The sequence below is a fragment of the Petaurus breviceps genome, unplaced genomic scaffold (genome assembly GCF_028583685.1).
Source record: "Petaurus breviceps papuanus isolate PSGF00001 unplaced genomic scaffold, PetGlider_PUasm1.0 207, whole genome shotgun sequence".
In the NCBI taxonomy this organism is placed as follows: Eukaryota; Metazoa; Chordata; class Mammalia; order Diprotodontia; family Petauridae; genus Petaurus; species Petaurus breviceps.
In genome coordinates, this window is record NW_027185850.1 from 4067633 (window position 1) to 4088361 (window position 20729).

A 20729-nucleotide genomic window follows, 5' to 3' on the forward strand; every position below is an offset into this window, starting at 1 on the left:
AACCCACTGGGGATTTTCTTGGCAAAGATACTGGAGTCGTTTGCCATTTCCTTCCCTAAGCATAGTGACTGCAGTATGATTAACACTTAATAAATACTAGCTCTTATCTCTCTCTAGCTCTCCACTAAATAGAGTAATATCATATGTGCTAAGGGCGATAAGAAGGGCTGCCTTCCTCTATGGGAGCTTTGTGCTGCTCTGTTAATTACTTTGGATTTCTCTTGTGTGGAGTTTGGTTCCTTTATATTGTTTCCATGTTGTCTCCCCCCTTAGAGTGCCATTCCTTGAGGGCAGCAACTGTCTTTTGCCTCTTTTGGCATTCCTAGTGCTTAGTATAGTGTCTGCAACATAGTAGGGACTTACTTTATAAATGTGGATCAATTGATTAATTGATGTAAGAGATGGATGAGTAGTTATGGTGCTGGTGCAGGGTCATAGATATGGAGCTCAGAGGGACTTCAGAAGGCCATTTAATTCAACCCTCTCATTTTACAGCTGAAAAAACTGAGGCCCATGAAGTTATATAGTAAAAAGGGACTTGAGCCCAAGTCTTCTGACTAAAATCAGCTGAGGCCCTTGAATGCCATGCAAATTGGAATTTGGACATCATCCAGTGGGGGGCTGGGGGGGATGAAGCTATTGTGGGTTCTTGATAGAAGTAGTAGCACCATGACCGTAAGAGGTTTTATTGTTTTTTGGGTTTGTTTTGATTTGTTTTTTTGGTGGAGAGAGGAAGGGAGGAGGAAGTATGGCACATAGTAGGAACTTAATAAATATTTGTTTCCTTGTATTAAATGTCTAACAGGATTTATAGATAGAATAGACTTTGGAGATAATTAGGCATATCCCTTCATTTAACACCCATGGTGAATAAAGGGATGCTGTGTGAATTCCAGAGGCCACACAAGTAGGATGAGACAGGATTCAAACCCTGGGATCCAGAATTCCAAATCTTGGACTATCAACACCATAACATGTCATCTTAAATGAGAACAGCCCAGGGAGGTCATTTAGAATTGGCGTTAGAGGCAGGGGTCACCCTAGCCAACCCTCGAGTAACCTTACCTAGGAATTCTCTTTCTCTCTGCGACTTCCCAATGTGGAACCACAACCTTACTTTATTATCTCTATTGATATCAATGAGAAATATGCAATTTAGATGGCTTTTCAGCTTTCTTAAAAACAAAATAATACTCTAGTGAGACAAATCTGAGCAAAGTTTGTTTCAAAATGTTGGTTTAATGAACTTTAATATCTTCATGATTCTATTACACAGCTGTGCTTCTATCTACTCCCCCCATGTATATAGGTAACCAGGGGGCACATTGTATATAATGCTGAGCCTGGAGTCAGGAAGACCTGTAATGCTAATGGAACAGGAAGATCTTCCCCATCCATGAATAGACCTATGTGATCACATGTGTCTCCTTTTCCCTTGGAACAGGAGCTCTCTTTCCTGGCCTAAAGGTACACAGGTATTTCCATTCCAGATACCTTGCTGCTTTCATAGCCATGATACATCCTGATTCACATAGAGCCCATTGGGAGAGGAACTTGACTAAGGAGGAGCTTACTTGTAGGAAGCCTTTCACACGTTTGGTGCTCAGCTAATTAGGCACTGAGTTGTGTAGGTGGTGGTGCCTTCTGGCTCTAAGCCTATTAGGTGGAAGCCACACACACAGAAAGGTTGGCGTTTTGCTTTTAGCAGTCATTCACAAGAAGGACCTTTTGATTCGCTGGATGGGACTCTGAGTAGTCATGTGTTAAGAGCCCCCAACTACTCTCCTCTTGGGGTTCTTTCAGTCTGGTGGCACACAGAGGTGGTTCTGTCACTTTGTTCAGACAGTTGGAGCCCTGTCTCTTGGATTCTTTCTCGGATACTCACTTCTTTCTACTTATCTATAATTAAAGTAAGATTGTTGACCCCTTTAAAATTGTCTTTCCTTTAGAAAAGCAGATCAAAGAACATGTCCTGGCAGGGCATCCAGGGTGTGCTAGGGTGCTTGCTACTATAGACAGTTACTAGCTATGTAACCTCTGTTTGCCTTGGTTTCCTCCACCTGTAAAATTGAAATAATAATAGCACCTTCCCCCACCCCCAGGGTGTTGTAAGGATCGAGTAAGACAATATTTGCAAAACTCATCATAATGCCTGGCACACAGTAGGTGACATATCAATGCTCATTCCTTTCTTTTCTTCCCTTCCCTTCTCACTAGTAACTCTAGTGAAAACTCAATAATAATGCCATTGTGCCTTCCATTTTGGTCAAGTCTTGGCTGTGGCCATGTTGGAGCTTCCCAGTAAACTCTTCAAGGATAGGGCCCATTTTTCTCTCCTCTGTTTTATTTTTTTAATCAAAAGGACAATGCTGTGTAGGCAGCAGACATTTAAACAGATGTTTGTGAAATTGAATTCCATTGAAATGGTTTAAATTGATCGACTATTATTATGTTATCACAGCAATATCATCCTAGAAAAGCTCAAACTGTATAGAAAACATAGATTGCTCTAGAATTTGCTTTTGTCTTCCAGGCTCTTCAATGGTCAACAAGGAATCATCATTCAGAACTTCAGTACAAGATCCATCCTCACCGTCACCAACGTTACACAGGAGCACTTTGGGAACTATACATGCGTGGCTGCCAATAAGCTGGGCACAACCAATGCCAGCTTGCCTCTTAACCGTAAGTACCGTAAATGTGCCATCTGGGGATTTTCAGAGGGTTCCGTTTACCGTAAGTACCGTAAATGTGCCATCTGGGGATTTTCAGAGGCTTCAGTTTATTTTAGGGACAAAGCATGAAGACTCAATGCTGGTCCTTTATGAGCCTCCTGCTCTGGGTACATGATTTGGGGGGCCTTCCTTGCCCAAGAAGGAACTGAGCTCTGAGTAATGTATGATTCCTGTAGAACTGAGATGCCAATAGTTAAGAAAATGTTTGGCTGCTTAGGAAGGAAAAAGAATGTCAATGAAGTCACACCTGAAATCTACCTTCCGATTGACTGGCTACCAGGGGGTCCATTTCTGATCCTCTACAGAACTATGAAACTTAGACTAGCACAAATGGGATTTTCTGCTGGTTGTTTTCTTTCAGAGTTATCATGGAATAGTCTATGTTTAGCACATGGTATAAGCAGCAAGGTATAAGACAGCTGCTCCTGGACCAATCATGGACTTCATGTGGAAACCCCATTATTGATCCTACCTTGGGAATCAAAAACTGAATTTTATTGTTACCAACACAGATATTGGAAATCCCAAAGGAATATTTTCAGAGCACTGGAAATAAATAAAGCAGGATAAACTTAAGGAGAAGTCAGTGAAGGGTTAGGATTGATTTGGGCAATTTTTTCCAAAGTTGCTGGTATCACAGTCATAGAATAGAGCTGAATCTGAGACTAAGTTTTTCTCCAAAGGCCTGAAAGGCATTTTCATGAAAGTATCTTTCATATGCCGGACCAATCAGGAACCACCTTTGTCTTCCATGATAGGCTATATATTGTCATGATATTCTTTTTTGACAAGACAGTTTTGCAGTCTTGAGACAGCTTGTTGTATATGTAAACATACTGTGGATATCTGTGTGCTCATCACAGCTTTGAATGAGCAGAGTTGTCTTATTAAGCATAGGGGAAAAGGTGGGGTCCACTAGATTCCTCCCATTTAAGGTCAGAATAATCTAAAACATCACTTGACTTCTCCAGATTGAATTGCCGTAAGTCCTGTACCTCCGATTTCAAAGACCAGACCGGCCTTGTTAGCTTCAGTCAATGCAGAGTTTCCTGTGGCTTTGCCTCTATCGCTAAGTGAAAGGTTCTGTGATTTAGAGTGCTGACCCAGTATTTATTGCTGTTTCTTATTGCCACACTGGGAAGAAAGGCAGCATGGCATAGTGGATAGAGTCAGACCTCAGAATTAGGAAAACCTGGATTCAAGTTCTGACTCATACTGGCTGGTGATCCAGGGGAAATCATTTAACTTCCCAGGCCTGGGTAACTCTCTGAGATTATGAGGAGTGGACAGGTTGCTGATCTACATAGGTGGACAGAGTTTTCACAACAGGAGTTCCCCACACTGATAAAAAGCAGAGGTATAGACCTACCCCAAAATAAACTCTGAAAGAGCTAGGCTTTTTTTTTTTTTTTTTGTCCCTAAACCACATAATAATTCAGGTTTTCTCTGGGCAGGGAGGAGGAGGGAGAGGACTTATTTTGTAAAATTATTGATTAAATAAAATACCTAATAATTGAAAACAACAGATCTCAACTTAAAATACATATGAATACTATGTGGAAACAAATGACTAATATTTAAAGATAAATAGATCGGAAAAGACAAGCAATGGGACATTTAAGACACTTGATCATCTGAAATTTCAAATTGCTGTTTCTAATAAAAGAGTGAAATGAAATCATATCAACTGACAACAAAGATTATGACATGGACCTCATTTGGATTTCCGTTAAAACCACTGGAATTTTACCTTTATGATCAGGGAGTAATCCACTGAGAAAGGCTATGGGAAGAAAATAGCTTTGTTTTCTTTCTCTTTATCTTCTGAGTTGCTATGCTTGGATGGATAGCAATATGCCAGCTTAGTTTCTTTATTTCACTAGAGATTGTAGAAATCTCAAATGTTGACTCCTTGGTGCTGCTGTCCCCAGTACCAGATGTAGTGTGTCTGTGTGTATGTGTGTGTGTGTGTGTCTGTATGTGTCTGTGTGTGTGTTTATGTGACTTCTGGACAGGTAGGTTAAACAATTATAGTACTATAAATCCATCAATATGATGAAATACAGGAGCTTGTAATATGAAATGTACTCACAGTTTCCTTGAAAGATCAGTAATTAGCTGCTTCAGCATGGCTGTCTGGAAATGGAATCTCTGCAGACACGAGAGCACAATAGTCCCTTCCTTGGGTGCCATCAGTTTGGCCACAATGTGCTTTCTGCCGCTATCAAGACAGGGAAAGCCTTTATTGAACGTCTCTAAGAGGAAAACTACAGAAATCATTTAAATGGGAAGGACTAAGAAAAGGGAAGTGGTGTCACATTGTGGGAAGCGACATTTTCTGCTGGGGTGCATGCAAAGAGGAAGCTCAAGTCAAATCAATCTAAAAAAAAAAAAACAAAACAACATTTATTAAGTGTGCCTTTGGTGTCAGATGAAATTGGTTCAAATCCCAACTTGACTATCCATCCCCTACATGACCATTTGTCTCCCATGATGAGTTAGACTCCTAAGGCAAGTAAGAGACCTAGGTAAAGTTCTTGATACAAAATAGTTGCTGAATAAGTGCCCCTTGAGTGACTGATTGATTCTTTCTAGGCCTTCAGTTCAGGCCACAGCTAGCCAACTCAACGGACATTGATTAAGCGCTTCCTGTAGGAAGGGCATGATGATGGGCCCTTGGGATGCAAAGACAAACATAAGTTCTACTTTCAAGTAGCGCTTGTCACATTGGAAGAAAAGAATATGATCAGGACCTGATGAAAAAAATAAAAAGAATGCTGTATTCGTATCCAGAGGCCTTGGCTCCTTCTCCAGCTTTGCCACTTGTGACCTTTCTGGCCATGGACAGGTTACCTAATTTTTCTTGGTGGACCTCACTTTCCTCATCCGTTAAATGAAGGAATCAGACCCCATCTAGCTCTAGTTGTAGGATACTATGACCCTATAGCTGCTTGGCCCCAGGCTTCCTGCTAGAGCTAACTTTATGATCTTGTGATCTAAGAGACTTGGTTTTGGAATCATAGAAACATGACTTTCAGTTACCTCACAAGAAGCTTACACGCTAATGAGTCAGTTGGCCACTTTGGCCATCCGATTCTGCATCCATAAAACAAGGAAGTTGGGCTATATGATCCCTAAGGTGTCTTCTAACCCTGTATCCTCGGGATTCATTCTTGGGATCTCTACCCCATGCCTACTCCAGTGCTGGGCATGCCCACTGAGGAATGCCCAGATCTAGCCCTTTTGAGGTATACATGGTTGCCTTTCTGCCTTTGTATCCTCCAGAAACAAGTGGATTAGAATATATCAGGGGTTGAAAAACAAGTACTGGATGAACAGAAATTGAATTATATCCTTAAAAATCTCAGTCTCAGTGCAAATGGCTTAACTCTGGAAAGCAAATTAGAAAACTTGAGATGTAAAGCAGCCCAAAGTATGGCAGGGGCAAGTCTACTGCACTAGAAAAGACTTCCGCCTGAAACCCACCAGCACCCATTGTCTTCATCACCTATTGCCTAAAGAAGGATGTCTGCTTTATCTCATCTTAGAGTATCCTCTCCCTTCCCCATCTACAGGTGCACAGCAGTAGACATCTAGGGTAGGCAGTTGCTGCCAAGACCTTGATAAATCTTGCTACTGATCACTTATCATTTATCTCTGCCTTGCAGGCCCAATGAGGCTCTAAAGTCCTTGAGGACAGGGACCATGTCTTCTACTTGCCTTCATCTCCTGCATGTAGCCTTGTTTTCAGATCTTGGTTATTGGTACAGCAAGGACCCAATAAATATGTACTAGTTGACTAATAATAGTTCTCTAAGGATTTCAGCCCCAGAGAACTATTTCCCCTTTGGATTCTTGCAATAACCACATTCTAATCAGACTCTGCCTCAAGTCTCTCCCCACTTCATTCTGCCCTTCCAAAAGCTGCCAGTGTTTTTATGGAATTATAGGTGTTAAATAAATGCCAGTTTTTCCCTCTTATTTCCAGGTTCAAATATAAAGTTTGAAATGGCAGCTCCTAGTAAACTTGGACATTCTTAGTATTTGGGAATGATAGTTCTTCATGGCCTGGACCTGGCCTCTCTTTCTAGCCTTGTAACGCATTACTTCCTAATGTGCACTTCACAATCGGGCCAAGGACTCTTTGCTGTTCCACTCTTTCCATCCAGGTGCTTTTCTATTGGCTGTCCTCCAGGCCTCAGATGTTCTCCCTCCTAACTCTCAGAATCCCCAGAGTCCTTTGCCACTGTTCAGGTTCTATCACCTACCTACAGGAGATCTTTCCTAGTCCTTTTGACTCCATGTACCTTCCTCTCTAAGGAGACCTTCCATCCACTCCATATTTATCTCTTCTGTTCCAACTGGCATATTTCGTGTCTCCCTCATTAGAGTGTAATTTTCTTGAGGCAGGGACTCTCTTTGCTTTTTCTTTGTGTTCCCAGGCTTAGCACAAACCCTGGCAAATAGCAAGCGCTCAATAAAAGGAAACCAATTATATTAAAATAAAAAATATATCTGTGTGTGTATATATACACATATGTCTAAGTATACATGTAATATGCACACACACACACATATATATATATGTATATATTTAAAATTTCTAGAGCCCACATTAAGAACCTTCTGAATGACAGCTGATGAGTTAGATTTTGCAGTGAACTCACATCGGGCAACTTAAAAAAATCTGAGTTTATGACTAACTTTTACCATGTGCTCAAAGCTCCTGGGGTAACCCAGCCATACCTGCCATTCTTGTATGATTGTTGATTCCTTACATTCAAAATGAACCTTGGGTATGATGCAGCTTGGGCAGAGAATTTTACTTCGCTATTTTTCCCCTACCGTGAATCAGATATAAAGATACAACGCCAAGAATTCATGAGACCCTATGGTTGTGTGCTGTCTCTCAACCTCTCTAGCTGCAGTTAGGAAGCTGGGGTTCAGTGACTGTTACTAGCCAGAGTGTTGGCTGATAGTCAGGAAAAACTGGGATAAAACCCTGCCTCATACACTTTCTGGCTGTGTGACCTTGGCTAGGCGGCTTGAACCTCTCTGGGCTGCTGTTCAGTCATTTGTAGGAGGATAATGAAAACAGCATTTCAGGGTTAGGGTGTAAATCAAATGTGTGCAAAGCAGTATGAGAAACTTAAAGCACTGTGCAAATAACTTCAGTTATTATTACCTTGACAACCCTCAACAAATTGCTGAGAGAAATAAATATTATATTAATAATAACCCTTTCTTCCTTAAGCAGTTAGGGCTTAACTCCTATAAAGGTCAGTCAACCTCTGGACGGCTTGACTGTCTGATGAGATTTCCTCCTCACCCTCCAGTCACATGCTCTTTAGTTGGGTGGGATCCCACAAATTTCTATTTATAACAGAATCCAGTCTGTGTGAGCCTTTGCCTGGAGGAAGAACCCCCTGTCCTTGATCCCCTTCATTAGTGTTTAGGGCAACCCAAATCATGAAGGAGAAAACTAGCTAGAGAGGTCCAGATGAAAATGGCTTCCCCTGTCCAGAGGCCTTGAGGTTGTTGAATCTCATGATCAAGTCACATTCTTAGTAGGAAGAGCTAAAGATTTTTAGCCCACTTCCTCATTAAATGTCTACCAATTGGGGTTGATTTTCCCTTGTCAGGAGAGTTTCCTTTTAGAAGGGATTTAAGGCATTTCAGGGTCTCCCTTGGCATTTTGGTTACCAAGGGAAATCACTGACCAGCAGTTTATTGATTACCAACTAGTCTAATTAAGAAATTGATCATTAATTACACAGAAACTATCTCTCAGGATTTCCAGACATCATATCATTTAACTTCTATAGGTCTCAGTTTCCTCATCCATAAAATGAGCCTGCTGGACTAGATGAACTCTAACCTCACAGATGATTCTAAATTCCTAGTTTTACCAGGGACCTGGCTTCCTATTTTCAGGTTGAATCTTACTCCTGACATAAGGTCAAGCCACCACATCTTCCTAAAAACAAAATAACATGACAATAACAACAAGAACAAATGGATATCCCATCTCATCCAGAGTGGAAGTGCATTGGCCATTCATGGGCTTGACACCATCACTGATTGACCTGTTCAATTATTAACCTAGCCTGGTTCTCCCTATCTTGGAGGGCCTGCCATATGGGTGCCAGCTATTCTCTGGACATTCTGTTTTCTTTAGCTCCACTGTGGCTCAGAACGCCTCAGCCCAAGTCTCCAATGAACCCACTGCAGCCTTCCCAGTAGAAGGGACGATAGGAGAGCACCACCATGCCATACTTCTTCCCATTTCTCTGAAAAAAAGCTACAGAGAGGTGACAGGCAGTCTACTGGTGGCTCTGGTGGGATTCCCTCTTGGTATTTATCTGGATCTCTGACTCTCCCTGTACAGCTTGATCTTCCTGATCCCCTTCCTGGATGACAAGGTATGCCACCATCTTGCTGTCTTCTGCAAAGCACTAGGCTAAGCAGAGTTACAAGATCAGATGCTTCACTTCTCTCTGTGCCCAACTCCAATGGCCCAGTGGGCTGAACTCCAATGGCCTTTATTTGCTTTCTAACTCCTCCCTCCCCTACCTTCTATGCTTTGGGTTGAGAACTGGGCTATCTCCAACCAACACTGTCTTCCAGGTTCAGCTAAGTAACGGGCTCTTGTTCAGAGAAAGACTAAATCACGGTGATGATGATGGTCATGAGGATGATGCAAAATAAGGCCCTGCCCAAGTGGAGAAGGCTACTGTTTTTCAGGCCAATGGAAAGTGAGATTTTCAGTGGTTGTGCATCAGTGAGGAGCATTTCTGATGAGGTGGAACAAATAGACCCTCCAAAAAACAGTGCCAAGGTCCCTGGCTTCCAGGTCATTCCAGGCCCGTCTCAGGTACTTACTGTGCGTGAAGCCTTGGGCAGGTCACTGCCCTGCTCTTGGCCTCCGTTCCTGGTTCTGTAAAATGAGATGATTCTATGTTCCTGGAGCCCTCATCCTGACTCCAAGTATCCCCAGATTAGCTGCCTGTGGATGATGGAAGCTTGATGGCCTAAAACAGAGCGGGACAGAGCACTAGAAAAGATACAACAGCCGCCTTCCAGAAATTCGATTTGAAATAGAAGTCGAAAGGCCCTAATACTGCAGAGCAAGCCCAGGAAACAAGGGGCTTCAAAGAACGAATCATGGTTGGCAACGTACTCCTCATTCATGGAAGCATCCGTCCTAGAATTAAAAAGAATAGTGATGATTTTAGTGTGTGTGTAAGTATGTGTGTGTGAGTGTGGGGCGTGTGTGTGCATGGTGTGTGTAAGTATGTGTGTGGGGTGTCTGTGTGTGTGTGTGCATGGTGTGTGAGTGGTGGATCTGTGTGTCTGCATGGTGTGTGTGTAAGTATGTGTGTGCGAGTGTGGGGCGTGTGTGTGCATGGTGTGTGTAAGTATGTGTGTGGGGTGTCTGTGTGTGTGTGTGCATGGTGTGTGAGTGGTGGATCTGTGTGTCTGCATGGTGTGTGTGTAAGTATGTGTGTGTAAGTATGTGGGGAGACGTGTGTGTGTGCATGGTGTGTTAGTAGTGTATCTGTGTGTCTGTGTGTGTGCCTTGCCTCTTGCCTCTGGGCCACTAACCTGGATGATTGCTGCCAGGACCCTCCTCAGAAGGACACACCCTATGTGTGCTCATCCTGCCACCTATGGGCCCAGTGGACCCAATGCTGTCCTTTAGGGTGCAGGTTTTCCCTCCCACTGCATCTCTTCCATTGGAAAAGCACAGGCTTTATGATTCCCTTTGCAGTTTCTCCAAGAGGAAAAGCTGACATTTGTCTGGAAGGCGGCCTCCCTAAAGCTTTTCTAATTGAAGAAGTAAGCTAGCAGGAGAGTTGGGGGTAGAGGCCACAACTGCCTCCATTGCCACTGACATACTCAAAGGAGGCTCTCGAGCTTTCCCCTCAGTCTCTTGCTGAATCCCAAGGCAATGGAGCATGAAAACTGCCATGAGGTCTGAGGAGGATGCCGCTAGCTTGTCTGCAGTGCTGGCTGCCTTACAGGCCCGGCACCACGGTGGCAAGGCCAGTGCCTATGCAGTCAGAGGCCAGCTTCAAATTCAGCTCTCCCCTCAGTGCTGCTAACCTAGACCCCTGTGATCGGCCTGAACGGGCCCTCGGGTCCTTTCTAGCTCTGTCCGCGATCTGATGGAGTCACTTTCCTCTCCGTGTATCGGCCATGGCGGGGCCCAGCTGAATTGCCTCATCTGCAAACTGAAGGGGTCGAATGAGGTTTCAGCGGTTCCTTTGGGCTCTCACTATGACGTGGTGATCCTAGAACCTCAAGTCAAAGGAGCAAAACTCAAGCCTCCTTTCTGCCAAGTTGTGTGTGTGAACCTGGACGACTCCCCGCCCTCTTTGAGTCTCAGCTTCCCTATTTGTAAGATGAGAGGTTGGACCAGGTGGCTTTTAAGATGCCTTCAGGTTCTAAGTTTACAGAGTTTGGCTGCCCAGTGTGATGTAAGTGCAGACTTCTGAGTTAAAGGAAGTGGACAGAGCCATTCTGTAATGGACCAAGCCATGCTTTAGGGGCCATAGTCCTCTCCCTCCCCCTCCCCCACTCTCTGGTGATCTGAAAGGCAAAGAGCTGAGAAAGCCCCAAACAGGAAGAGTCACAGGGTTGAGAAAAAGACCGTCTCCTTCATGAACCTCCGCATCCCTGACCCATTTATAAATGCTTCACCAGACGGTGGTCCCTGCAAAAGAGACTTTAACTTTGGGGAAATGTCCTGGTTCAAGCAGGACTGCTCACAACTTGTCTTTTAATTAGGGAAGGACCTCTCATTTCCTGCAAGGAAAAAAAAAGGAGGTCAGTGACCAGAATTCTGAAAGCAAGCCATGAAGCCCTGAACATTAGCCAGAGTGTGGCAATGTGGCCGACCTCCCTGGGTGCATTCCCACCATGCACCTGAACAGTGACCTCCCTGGGTGCCTTCCCACCATGCACCTGAACGGTGACCTCCCTGGGTGCGTTCCCACCATGCACCTGAACGGTGACCTCCCTGGGTGCATTCCCACGTTCCCACCGTGTGCCTGAACAGTGACTTTTTGCTGACTTGCTGAATGAGGCCCCAGCTCCACCCTTGTGAGAAATATTCCAGCTCACCGCTTGTTTCATTCTGCCCTGCCTCCCTGTAAGCCATGGTATGGGCCCTTGATTCCTTTGGTCTATTCTATCAGGCCCAGGATTCATGTTAGAGGAGGCACCCAATGCATGCATGATTCAGACATTTGTCAGATGTTGAGGTCATCTCCTGGAACTTGAAGACTCAGACTTTTAAATGCTGGCAAAAAATTGGAATCAATGATGTCTCAGGGATTCCGGGAGACACAGCAGGGTCCTGCTTGCAGCTCGCTCACTCACTCTATCCTCCACGCTCGGGGAGCTAACAAGAAGCCTCTCCTGGTTGTACCAGTCAGTCCTTCATAAGGCTGGATATTTTAGAATTCACATGCAGAGGAACAGCCAACCAAACCAGGCCATGGATGGTGTGTGATTCATCCCCGGCAGGAGCCGGGCAATGCTGGGCTCTCAGTCTGTCAAGCCTTCATGCAGCATACAGTTTGTTTCCTCCGTTTGATTATATCTGGAATTGAATGCAGCTGTGACAGTTGGGCTCCAAATGAGCACTTACTCATTTACCAACCGTATAAACTGATGAGAGACAATATCCATTGGAGCCCAGGAAATAGGGGCACGATCTGCATTATCACCAATCAAGCAATAACTGGGCATGGAGGGTCCTGGGTATGGGTGGGTGCAGGCTGCCAATAGTGACGACCACCCTTTTGGAGTGGCTGAGTCAGAAAGGCCTGGGGCCAAACCTGCCTTCAGTGTTGGGTGGGTGGCGATCCTGGGCTACTGGTTAACCCTTCTGGGGATGTCACGTTGGCAGCTCTAAAATGAAAGGTGTCATTAGAGAACCCCTGACGTTCCACCACCTCTGAAGCTGGAGCTTGCGAGTTTAGAGCAGACACTCGTGACAATCACTTTCTTCAATGGTAAGATTAGGATAATGATAGCACCCATCTCAAAGGGCTGCTCTGAGGATCATAAATAATGAGGCGTAACAAATGCTTTGCAAACTTCAAAGCGTAATATGCCATGAATGTTATTACTAATAAATAAAATAGTTAGTCACTGAAGTATTTATGGGTCATCTAGGTGACTCAGTGGATAGAGCACTAGGCATGGAGTCAGCAAGAATGGAGTTCAAATCCAGCCTCAGACACTTACTAGCTGTGTGACCCTGGGCAGGTCACTTAACCCTGTTTGCCTCAGTTTCCTTCTCTATAAAATGAGCCAGAGAAGGAAATGGCAAACCATTCCAGTATCTTTGCCAAGAACAATCCAAATGGGGTCACAAAAAGTCAGATACATTGAAATGACTGAATGGCAACAAATGATGTATTTGACTTCCAAGCTGGATTTTTTTTTTTAATCTGGAAGTCTTTAGATGACATTTAGTCCAAAATGGGCATTTTAAAAATGAAGAACCTGAGGTCTAGAGAGTTGAAATGATTTTTCCAAGGTCACATGGCCCTTGGCAGGACTGTAGCATTATCAAGCTTCAGAGTTTGAAGGGACCTCAGAGATGACCTGCCCCAATACACACCTGAACAATCACCCTCCGTGACATGCCCAGAGGAGCCCAGACATCCGTGGCTTGGGACCCTGAGTTCTTGGCACTGGGAGTCCTCCCATGTCGTGGGTGAGTCTAGACGGTACAAGGACCCAGGGCACATAGCACAGACTCCTGCTCACTTCTCTCTGTCTCTTAGCTTTGGACTCACCATAGAATCCCAGGAGCTCAGGGCTGAAGCAGATCTTTGAGTCATCAGGTCATTCTGTGGCTGCCCAAGAAGGGCCTCTGCAACCAAGCCAGAAGATGCCCACTGGAGGGAGCTCGTGACCTCCCGCATCATTCTCCAATCAATGGCAGCATTTCACTGCGATTCTTGTTATCCTTTTTTCCTGCCATCACGTCTCCATCTCCTCCTCTGCACCTTCCACCCATCATGCTAGTTCTGCCTGTTGAGTCCAACCTGACTAAGTCTAAGGCTCCTTTCACACGTTAGCACTCCAGTTTTTGGAAGCCAGATGTCATAGCGCCCGGAGTCTGCTCTGCCTGCCCTTGGCTCCTGCAGGACATGCTGTCCGATGCTCTCACCATCCTGGACTCACCCCTCAGATTGCTCTGTGCCATGTCTGAGTGCACCCTTTGACTCATTAACGTTCAGCAACTTCTGTCACCTCATCAAAGTCATGCAGATAAGCTTTTATTTATGATGAATGTGGGGGGGGGCGGTGTACAAATGGCAAAAAGTAGGAACTTCATTAATGAGAGGCAGCATGGCACAGTCAGGAAAACCAAGGGCCATATTCTGCCTCTGACACGTACTGACTATGTGACCCTAGACCAGTCACTTAACTCTTCATTTCCCCAAGAAATTAAGACTTCAAGTTGAAGACCAGCTCCAGACCTGCATTTCTAGAGGGAGATTATCACTGGGATCTCTGAATAGAAATTAAGGCCAAGGTTTTATTAAAATGACAACATTTTTGAGACTTGTTCCACTAAAGAAATAATTTAGCAGCCACATATCCAAGGTACTTAAAATAATCTGAATCCTCCCTGCCACAGATAGTGGGGGAGGGGGGGAGGGAGGAGAGAGAGAGACAGAGAGAGAGAGAGAGGGAGAACATAGAGTAAGCATCATCGCTATTCAGAATTTTTTTTTTAATGTGGCAGATATTTTGGTACCAATGAAGATCCTGCACAGGGGTGGGAAGGATGGAAAGGGTTTGAAAATCTTGCTATGATTGGGCTTATTGTTAGATCATAAATCTAGAGCAAGAAAAAGCCATCAGAGAGCATTGAGTCCAAACCTCTTATTTTTTTTTTTAATGAAAAATCTTGGGTCTAGACTAGTAAAGTGACTTGTCCAGGGTCACACAGTTAGTAAGTGGCATGAACTGACATTGATAAGATTAAAGACTTAGGCTTAGAAGGTAATATACAGGCCATCTAGCTGACCATCCACAACCCTTCCTTTAATTTTATAGATGAAGAGATGAAGGCTCAGATGGGGTAAAGGTCATCCAGGATATAAGAATCGAGCTGGCACTTGAACCCATGTTCTCAGCCTCTAAATTCAGTCTTCTTTCCCATGGTGCCACGTCACTTTGTAAATCATTACTCAGGAATTATTGAATGAGTGGTTATTAAAAGCATTTTTACTTATCTCTCAACTAAGTAGAAATTCTCCAGGTACAATTCCCCTCCCCACCCTCTGTGCCTTTTGTCATTGAACTCTAGATTATTTTTATATTGACATAAAAATTGTTTTTTAATGTGTTTGCCTCTGTGGTAAGTTTCCATAAAGTTTAGCTCAATAGCACTGCTGGCCTAATCATTTTGTCATCTTGAAAAAGAAATGTATTCTCTGGGGAAATTTCTTTTATGTTCACAGTTTCAATTCTGTTGGACCAATAACTGATGAAAACCACTAGAGTAGACCTTTTTGTTGTGCTATTTTATTTCACAAGACTCTAACCCCACAATAAATTGGATTAGAAAGGGAAAATGCATTTGTGTGGCTTTTTTTGGAGGGGGCTACCAAGACTTGAAAAAATTAAAACACATTACTCATTCAAGACTAATCCAACAATGGTTCAACATTTATTGAATTCCTCTGTGCCAAGAAGAGCCATAAAGACAAAAATGGAAGTGGTCCAGTCCTCAAGGAACTTAGATTCTACTGAGATGATGCAAAAGTAAGATCTTCCCCTGCCCAAGGTGACCAATTAGTTGAGAACATTTCCCAATTACTTCCTTACTATATATCCAACCAACCACATAGTCTTGTGAACAATGTCAGCCCAATTTTTCCTAAGAAACATATGATGGCCAATGTCTTTCTGCTTGGGGGAAGGGGAAAGGGATATCAATAAGACTTAAAGCATTCCTTATCTTTTAGGACTAGGCACAAGGTTGGGAATGATGAGGCATTTCCATGAGTCCATAAGCCTTACATTGTAGCTGGGCCCAAACCTCTGTGACTAGCCTTCCCACCCCAGAGCCTATCAAAATATCAATCCACCCTTGAACTGGCTTAGCCCACCATTGTCTGTAGTCTCCAGGTAGCCTCCAGCATCTTCCCACCCTTAATCACTCATTGACCTCATCTGACTTCTCCTGAAGACCCTCCCCAAACTCCTCCTCTAGACCACCCCTGGATTCCTCCCACAGCCTTCTGTATATAAGATCCCATCTTCCCTCCTTGTGTGAGAGTTCCATAGAAGGACCCGGCACAGGTTTACTCTGTGTCCAATACAAGTGAACATTAATCAACTTTACTTTTTGTTGGCTGAGAGAAGACTTGAGTCCAGTTCATTTGGCAGGACCTGTCATGTTGGTATTTTGGGGTCTCCAGAGCAACCCTAACCCTCTTTATGGGTAAACTCTTCATTTTTATGGTGAGAAAAACAAGCTTGTACTGGACACAGAATAGTAAGTCTATGCTAGGTCATTCTATGGCGCTTTCATGAACAAGCAAACAAGATGGGGTCTTATATAGAGAAGGCTGTGGGAGGAATCCAGGGATGGTCTAGAGGAGGAGTTTGGGGAGGGTCTTCAGGAGAAGTCAGATGAGGTCAATGAGTGCTTAAGGGTGGGAAGTTGCTGGAGGCCACGATTACAGACAATGGTGGGCGAGGCCAGTTCAAGGGTGGATTGATATTTTGATCAGCTCAAGGGTGGGAAGTCTAGTAACAGAGGCTTGGTCCCAGCCACAGTGTAAGGCTTATGGCCTCACGGAAATGCCTCATCAAATGAGACCATTTAATCAGAGTTCAAGGGGGGCTCCCAGAGCCTGCACTTCAAGGACTCAAGGAGAGCTTGAGGGGGCTCCCAGAGCCCATACCTCATCAGTTGGACTTGTGAGATTATCTACTTCAGCCTCAGCCTTTTCAGGTGAGAAAACAGTAGAAGATAATTGGAGAGACTTTCCCCAAACCCCCTCTTTCCCCTGAACTCTGACCCACCTCTGTGCCTGGCTCCATATTGTGCTATTTCCTTCTTGGAAAAATGGAAATGTGGCCACTGATATATTCTGCATGGTATTGGGTCAGAACAAAGGATGATGGGGAAGTGCTGAGGACCACATTATGAAACTCTCTATTTCTCCCCCATCAAAGGATGGTCCCCAAAGGGAAAAACATGAGGTAAAGGAATGTGTGTACACGTGTGTGTGCGTTTGTATGTGTGCTTGCATGTGTGTATATGTGTGCATGCGTTTGCATACATATGTGCATGTGTATGGGTGCATAGTATGTGTGTGCGGGTGAGTGCAGTGCATATATGTGCATGTGTGTATGTGTGCTTGCATGTGTGTATATGTGTACATGTATTTGCACACTGTGTGGGGGTGCACATCATGTGTGTGCAGGTGAATGTGCAGTGCATGTGTGTGTGCATGCATTCGCACACATGTATTTTGATGTGCACGTTTGTGCATTGTAGATGTGCTGTTTGTGTGCATGTGTATGCAGGTGAATGTGTGTGCACATACACACTTGTGTGCACACATGTTATTGTGTGTATTTACACGTGCATGTACATGTGTGTGCATGCATGTGTTGTGTGTGCTTGTCCATGTGTTGTGCAGGTGAATGTGTGTGTACATGTGTGTATGCATGTTCACATGTGTGAGTGTGTGTATGTGTGTATTGCCTTTACCTTCCTGATTCTTCATATAAAACACAAAAATACATTTTTTAAAAAGTGATAAAATTAACTATGAAAGCAATATTTCAATGAACCTCACTTCCTCTCAAGCAAAGTAAATTTAATTTTTGGAATTTTAAAGCAATTGGAAAAAATGTACAAAAATTCCATCTTCCCATTTAATGTGTTAACTCAGTGGGCTGCTCTCCATGACAGAATTAGAATTCAAGGGAAGTTTCCACTGTGGGTAAAATTGAACCAGTTGAAGTGTGTGTGCCCTCCAGGGGGTGCTGTTGCTTGGTGTAGCAATTGTCTTCCCATTGTATCCTTCACTGCCTGTGGCAGGGAGCCTGGGAACACGGCATTCAGGGGAGCCAGGTTCGAATCCCAGGTTGGCAGCGCACTGTGGCCACATCAGAAAAGCGTGAGATGGCAGAATGGAGTCAAGAAGGGCCCTCCCAGGCCGTCTGGCCTGCCCCAACCCCCTTATTCTACAGAACGAGGCGCCAGCAAGGACTTTCCCAAGCACACAGGAAATCAGTGGCAGAATTAGGATGGAAGCCTGTTTCTTCTGACTTCAGCTCAGTAGTTAATCTTTCTGGACCTCAGTTTTCTCATCTGGAAATTGAAACAGTTTAACTTTAGAGCCTTTTGTGCCTAAAAATCTATGATGCTTCGGGGCAGGGGGTGCGTAGAGGGTTTAGACTCACAAAGATTCAAATCTGGCCTCAGACTCATCCTAGTTGTGGGACCCTGGCCAAGTCACTTCACCCTGTTTACCTCAGTTCCTCATCTCTAAAATGAGCTGGAGAAGGAAATGACAAACCGCCCAGTATCTTTGCCAAGAACACCCAAAGGGGGCCACAAAAAGTCAGACACGATGAAACTACTGACGACAAATGATTGTTCAGTGATTCCTGGAGCGTTTTGGAGCAGCCATGTTGAGGTCCAGTGGAGTGATATTATTTTGTTAGCATGTAAGCTTCAGGAGGGCCAAGACGGTCTCCGTCTTTGTCTTTATAGTCAATCAGTGGGGTCTGTCAGTCAGTTAACAAGACATTCTTAAGTACTTACATGCTAGGCACCACGAATGTAAAGAAAGGTAAAAATGACTGTGTGTGTGTGTGTGTGTGTGTGTGTGTGTGCGCGCGCGCGCGCGTGCCTGGGTATCAAGGCATTTATTCAAAGACACTACTCTTTAAGGCTAATAAATCAAACGCCTGTTATGTAACTAGTATGTGCCATCTTTTGCACTTAGCACAGTGCCTGATAATAAATGTTTATTGAATTCATTTGGCAAACACAGAGAAGAAGTTGATCAGTTTGGCCTTTATAGTTCTGGACTGGATTCTCAAAGCGAGACTTGGGAGATTGAATATTGAACTTGGCCTTGAGGTAGCTCTGAGAACCATTTGGAAAGTTAGACTTTTCAAACTTTTACTTAAAACCAAAGTGATGGAATTTCCCTCCATCACTGAAGAGTGATTTTTCAGCCTTGGTATGCACACTCTTTTCAATGGAAACATTCCAGTGCTTAGTATAAGGACGGGGACCTAGTAAGCACTTAAATATTTATTGACTGACTGATTGAAGTGCTCTCACTCTTCCCTTGACTTCTGCTTTTTGGAGCCCAGGGCACCCTCCAAAGGTACCAGGGTAAATGACACCTTCTCTCTGTTATATGTGTATTTTTTAAAAATATCCATCCAATTAGTGCAGTTGGCACTGCCTAATTAAGAAGGCAGATCACAATACTTATCAAAGATGTTTTAGGTTAATTAGCAAATTCATGGGCATTTGTAAATTTTTCCAAAAGGAAATTCAAAGAAATTTTTTTTTAATAGGGCAAACCTGAAATAATCACTTTCCCTACAAAGAAAAAAAAGTATCAGTAAATGTCAGGAAAATGCAGTCCTTCCTTTTGGAATTTGTGTTTAGACCTATATCTAAATATGTATTTTCTCCAAAGATCAAAACAACTTCATCGGTGCACCTTGGTTTGTGATATAAATAATACAGTTACCAACATATGGATAATACCTGTAATCAGGGAATTTGAGTGAGTAAATACCACTTTAGAAATGGCTTGTGTGAGTTAAAGATGCGTGACGACTCCACAGGCTCAACTCAGCTGGAGAAAGATGAATTGAGAGCCTTCACGTCACAGAAGCAAGCACATTGCCTGCATGGGACTGTCTGTCTCTCCCAACCTTGCCTGGCCCTGTTTGGTTTTCTGATTCAGTGTGAGCTCTATCCTGCTAACATTCATCATGCCCGCAGCCCTGGACAGGATGTATGCAACCTGCCAAGAGAGACTGTGAGGCTGCCGCCAAGCCCAGCAACAATAGCCCCTCTCTACTTAGTCCATGCCAGCCCCCCTGGTTTCCACATTCTTGACTTCCTCTTGCTTTCTCCTGTATTTTAGCATCTTCGGCTCTCTCTCAAGTCTCCCGAATGGCGCATCTTTCATTTGGGATTGGTTTGTCTGTTCTCAACTACATCCTCTCCTTTCTTTAGACTTTCCTTCTCTGGGGCTCTTCCTTAATGCCCACAATTTCTTTGCCCAAATAGGTACCTGCCAATTGAGGGGGCATTTCGAAGGGAGCGACCCGATGGCCTCTGAAGGCCCCCATTTGAAAGCTTCATTACAGAAAAATGTAATAAAAACTCAGCCTCTCCCAAATTGATTTACTTGCAGCTCAAGGGCCAACCTTTGACCAGGGCACCCTTTCACAAGGCTTTGATTCTGCCTACAATTGAATTACTCAGGCAAGGCTGAATGCCTCTGTTTGGGGCCCAGCTCTGGGACTGCAGTGCAAATGGGCCAGCTGAGAAGCCACTGAGCTGCTTTGAAATTTGTAATATTCTCTCATAACAGCTGACATGGCGAGCGGAAAGCAGCCGCTCACACCTACAGGATGGAAACAAGCTTCTAGCAGGGAAGTCAGTGCTCGGGGGACTTTTTGAACCTGTTTGAGAAAACTTTTCTCATTTTGAAGTATCACCTATGACTTGAACTACATGTTACAATCCTTCAAATATGCTTTTTAGGGAGAAATGAGATTTGATGAAGGAAAAATAAGAAAATAGCAAAATGAGGAGAGAGTTTAAAGTCAAAGCATCATTATAATTGGGAAGTCATTCAAGTCAAATGCCATACTGGACATCTAGAGAGAAATGTAGATAGTTAGAAGGGTGGATAGATAGATAGATAGATAGATAGATAGATAGATAGATAGATAGAT

The 20729-nt window shown here is 43.9% G+C and overlaps 1 protein-coding gene across 1 annotated transcript in view; it reads left to right on the plus strand.

Moving 5' to 3' along the window:
* The window catches only part of NEGR1 (neuronal growth regulator 1), a 1123335-nt gene that overhangs the window by 909060 nt on the left and 193546 nt on the right, over nucleotides 1-20729 (plus strand). The window contains exon 6 of the mRNA XM_069092781.1: nucleotides 2534-2685. Within this exon, the coding sequence (XP_068948882.1) occupies nucleotides 2534-2685 (152 nt within the window). The remainder of the gene's footprint in view (nucleotides 1-2533; nucleotides 2686-20729) is intronic.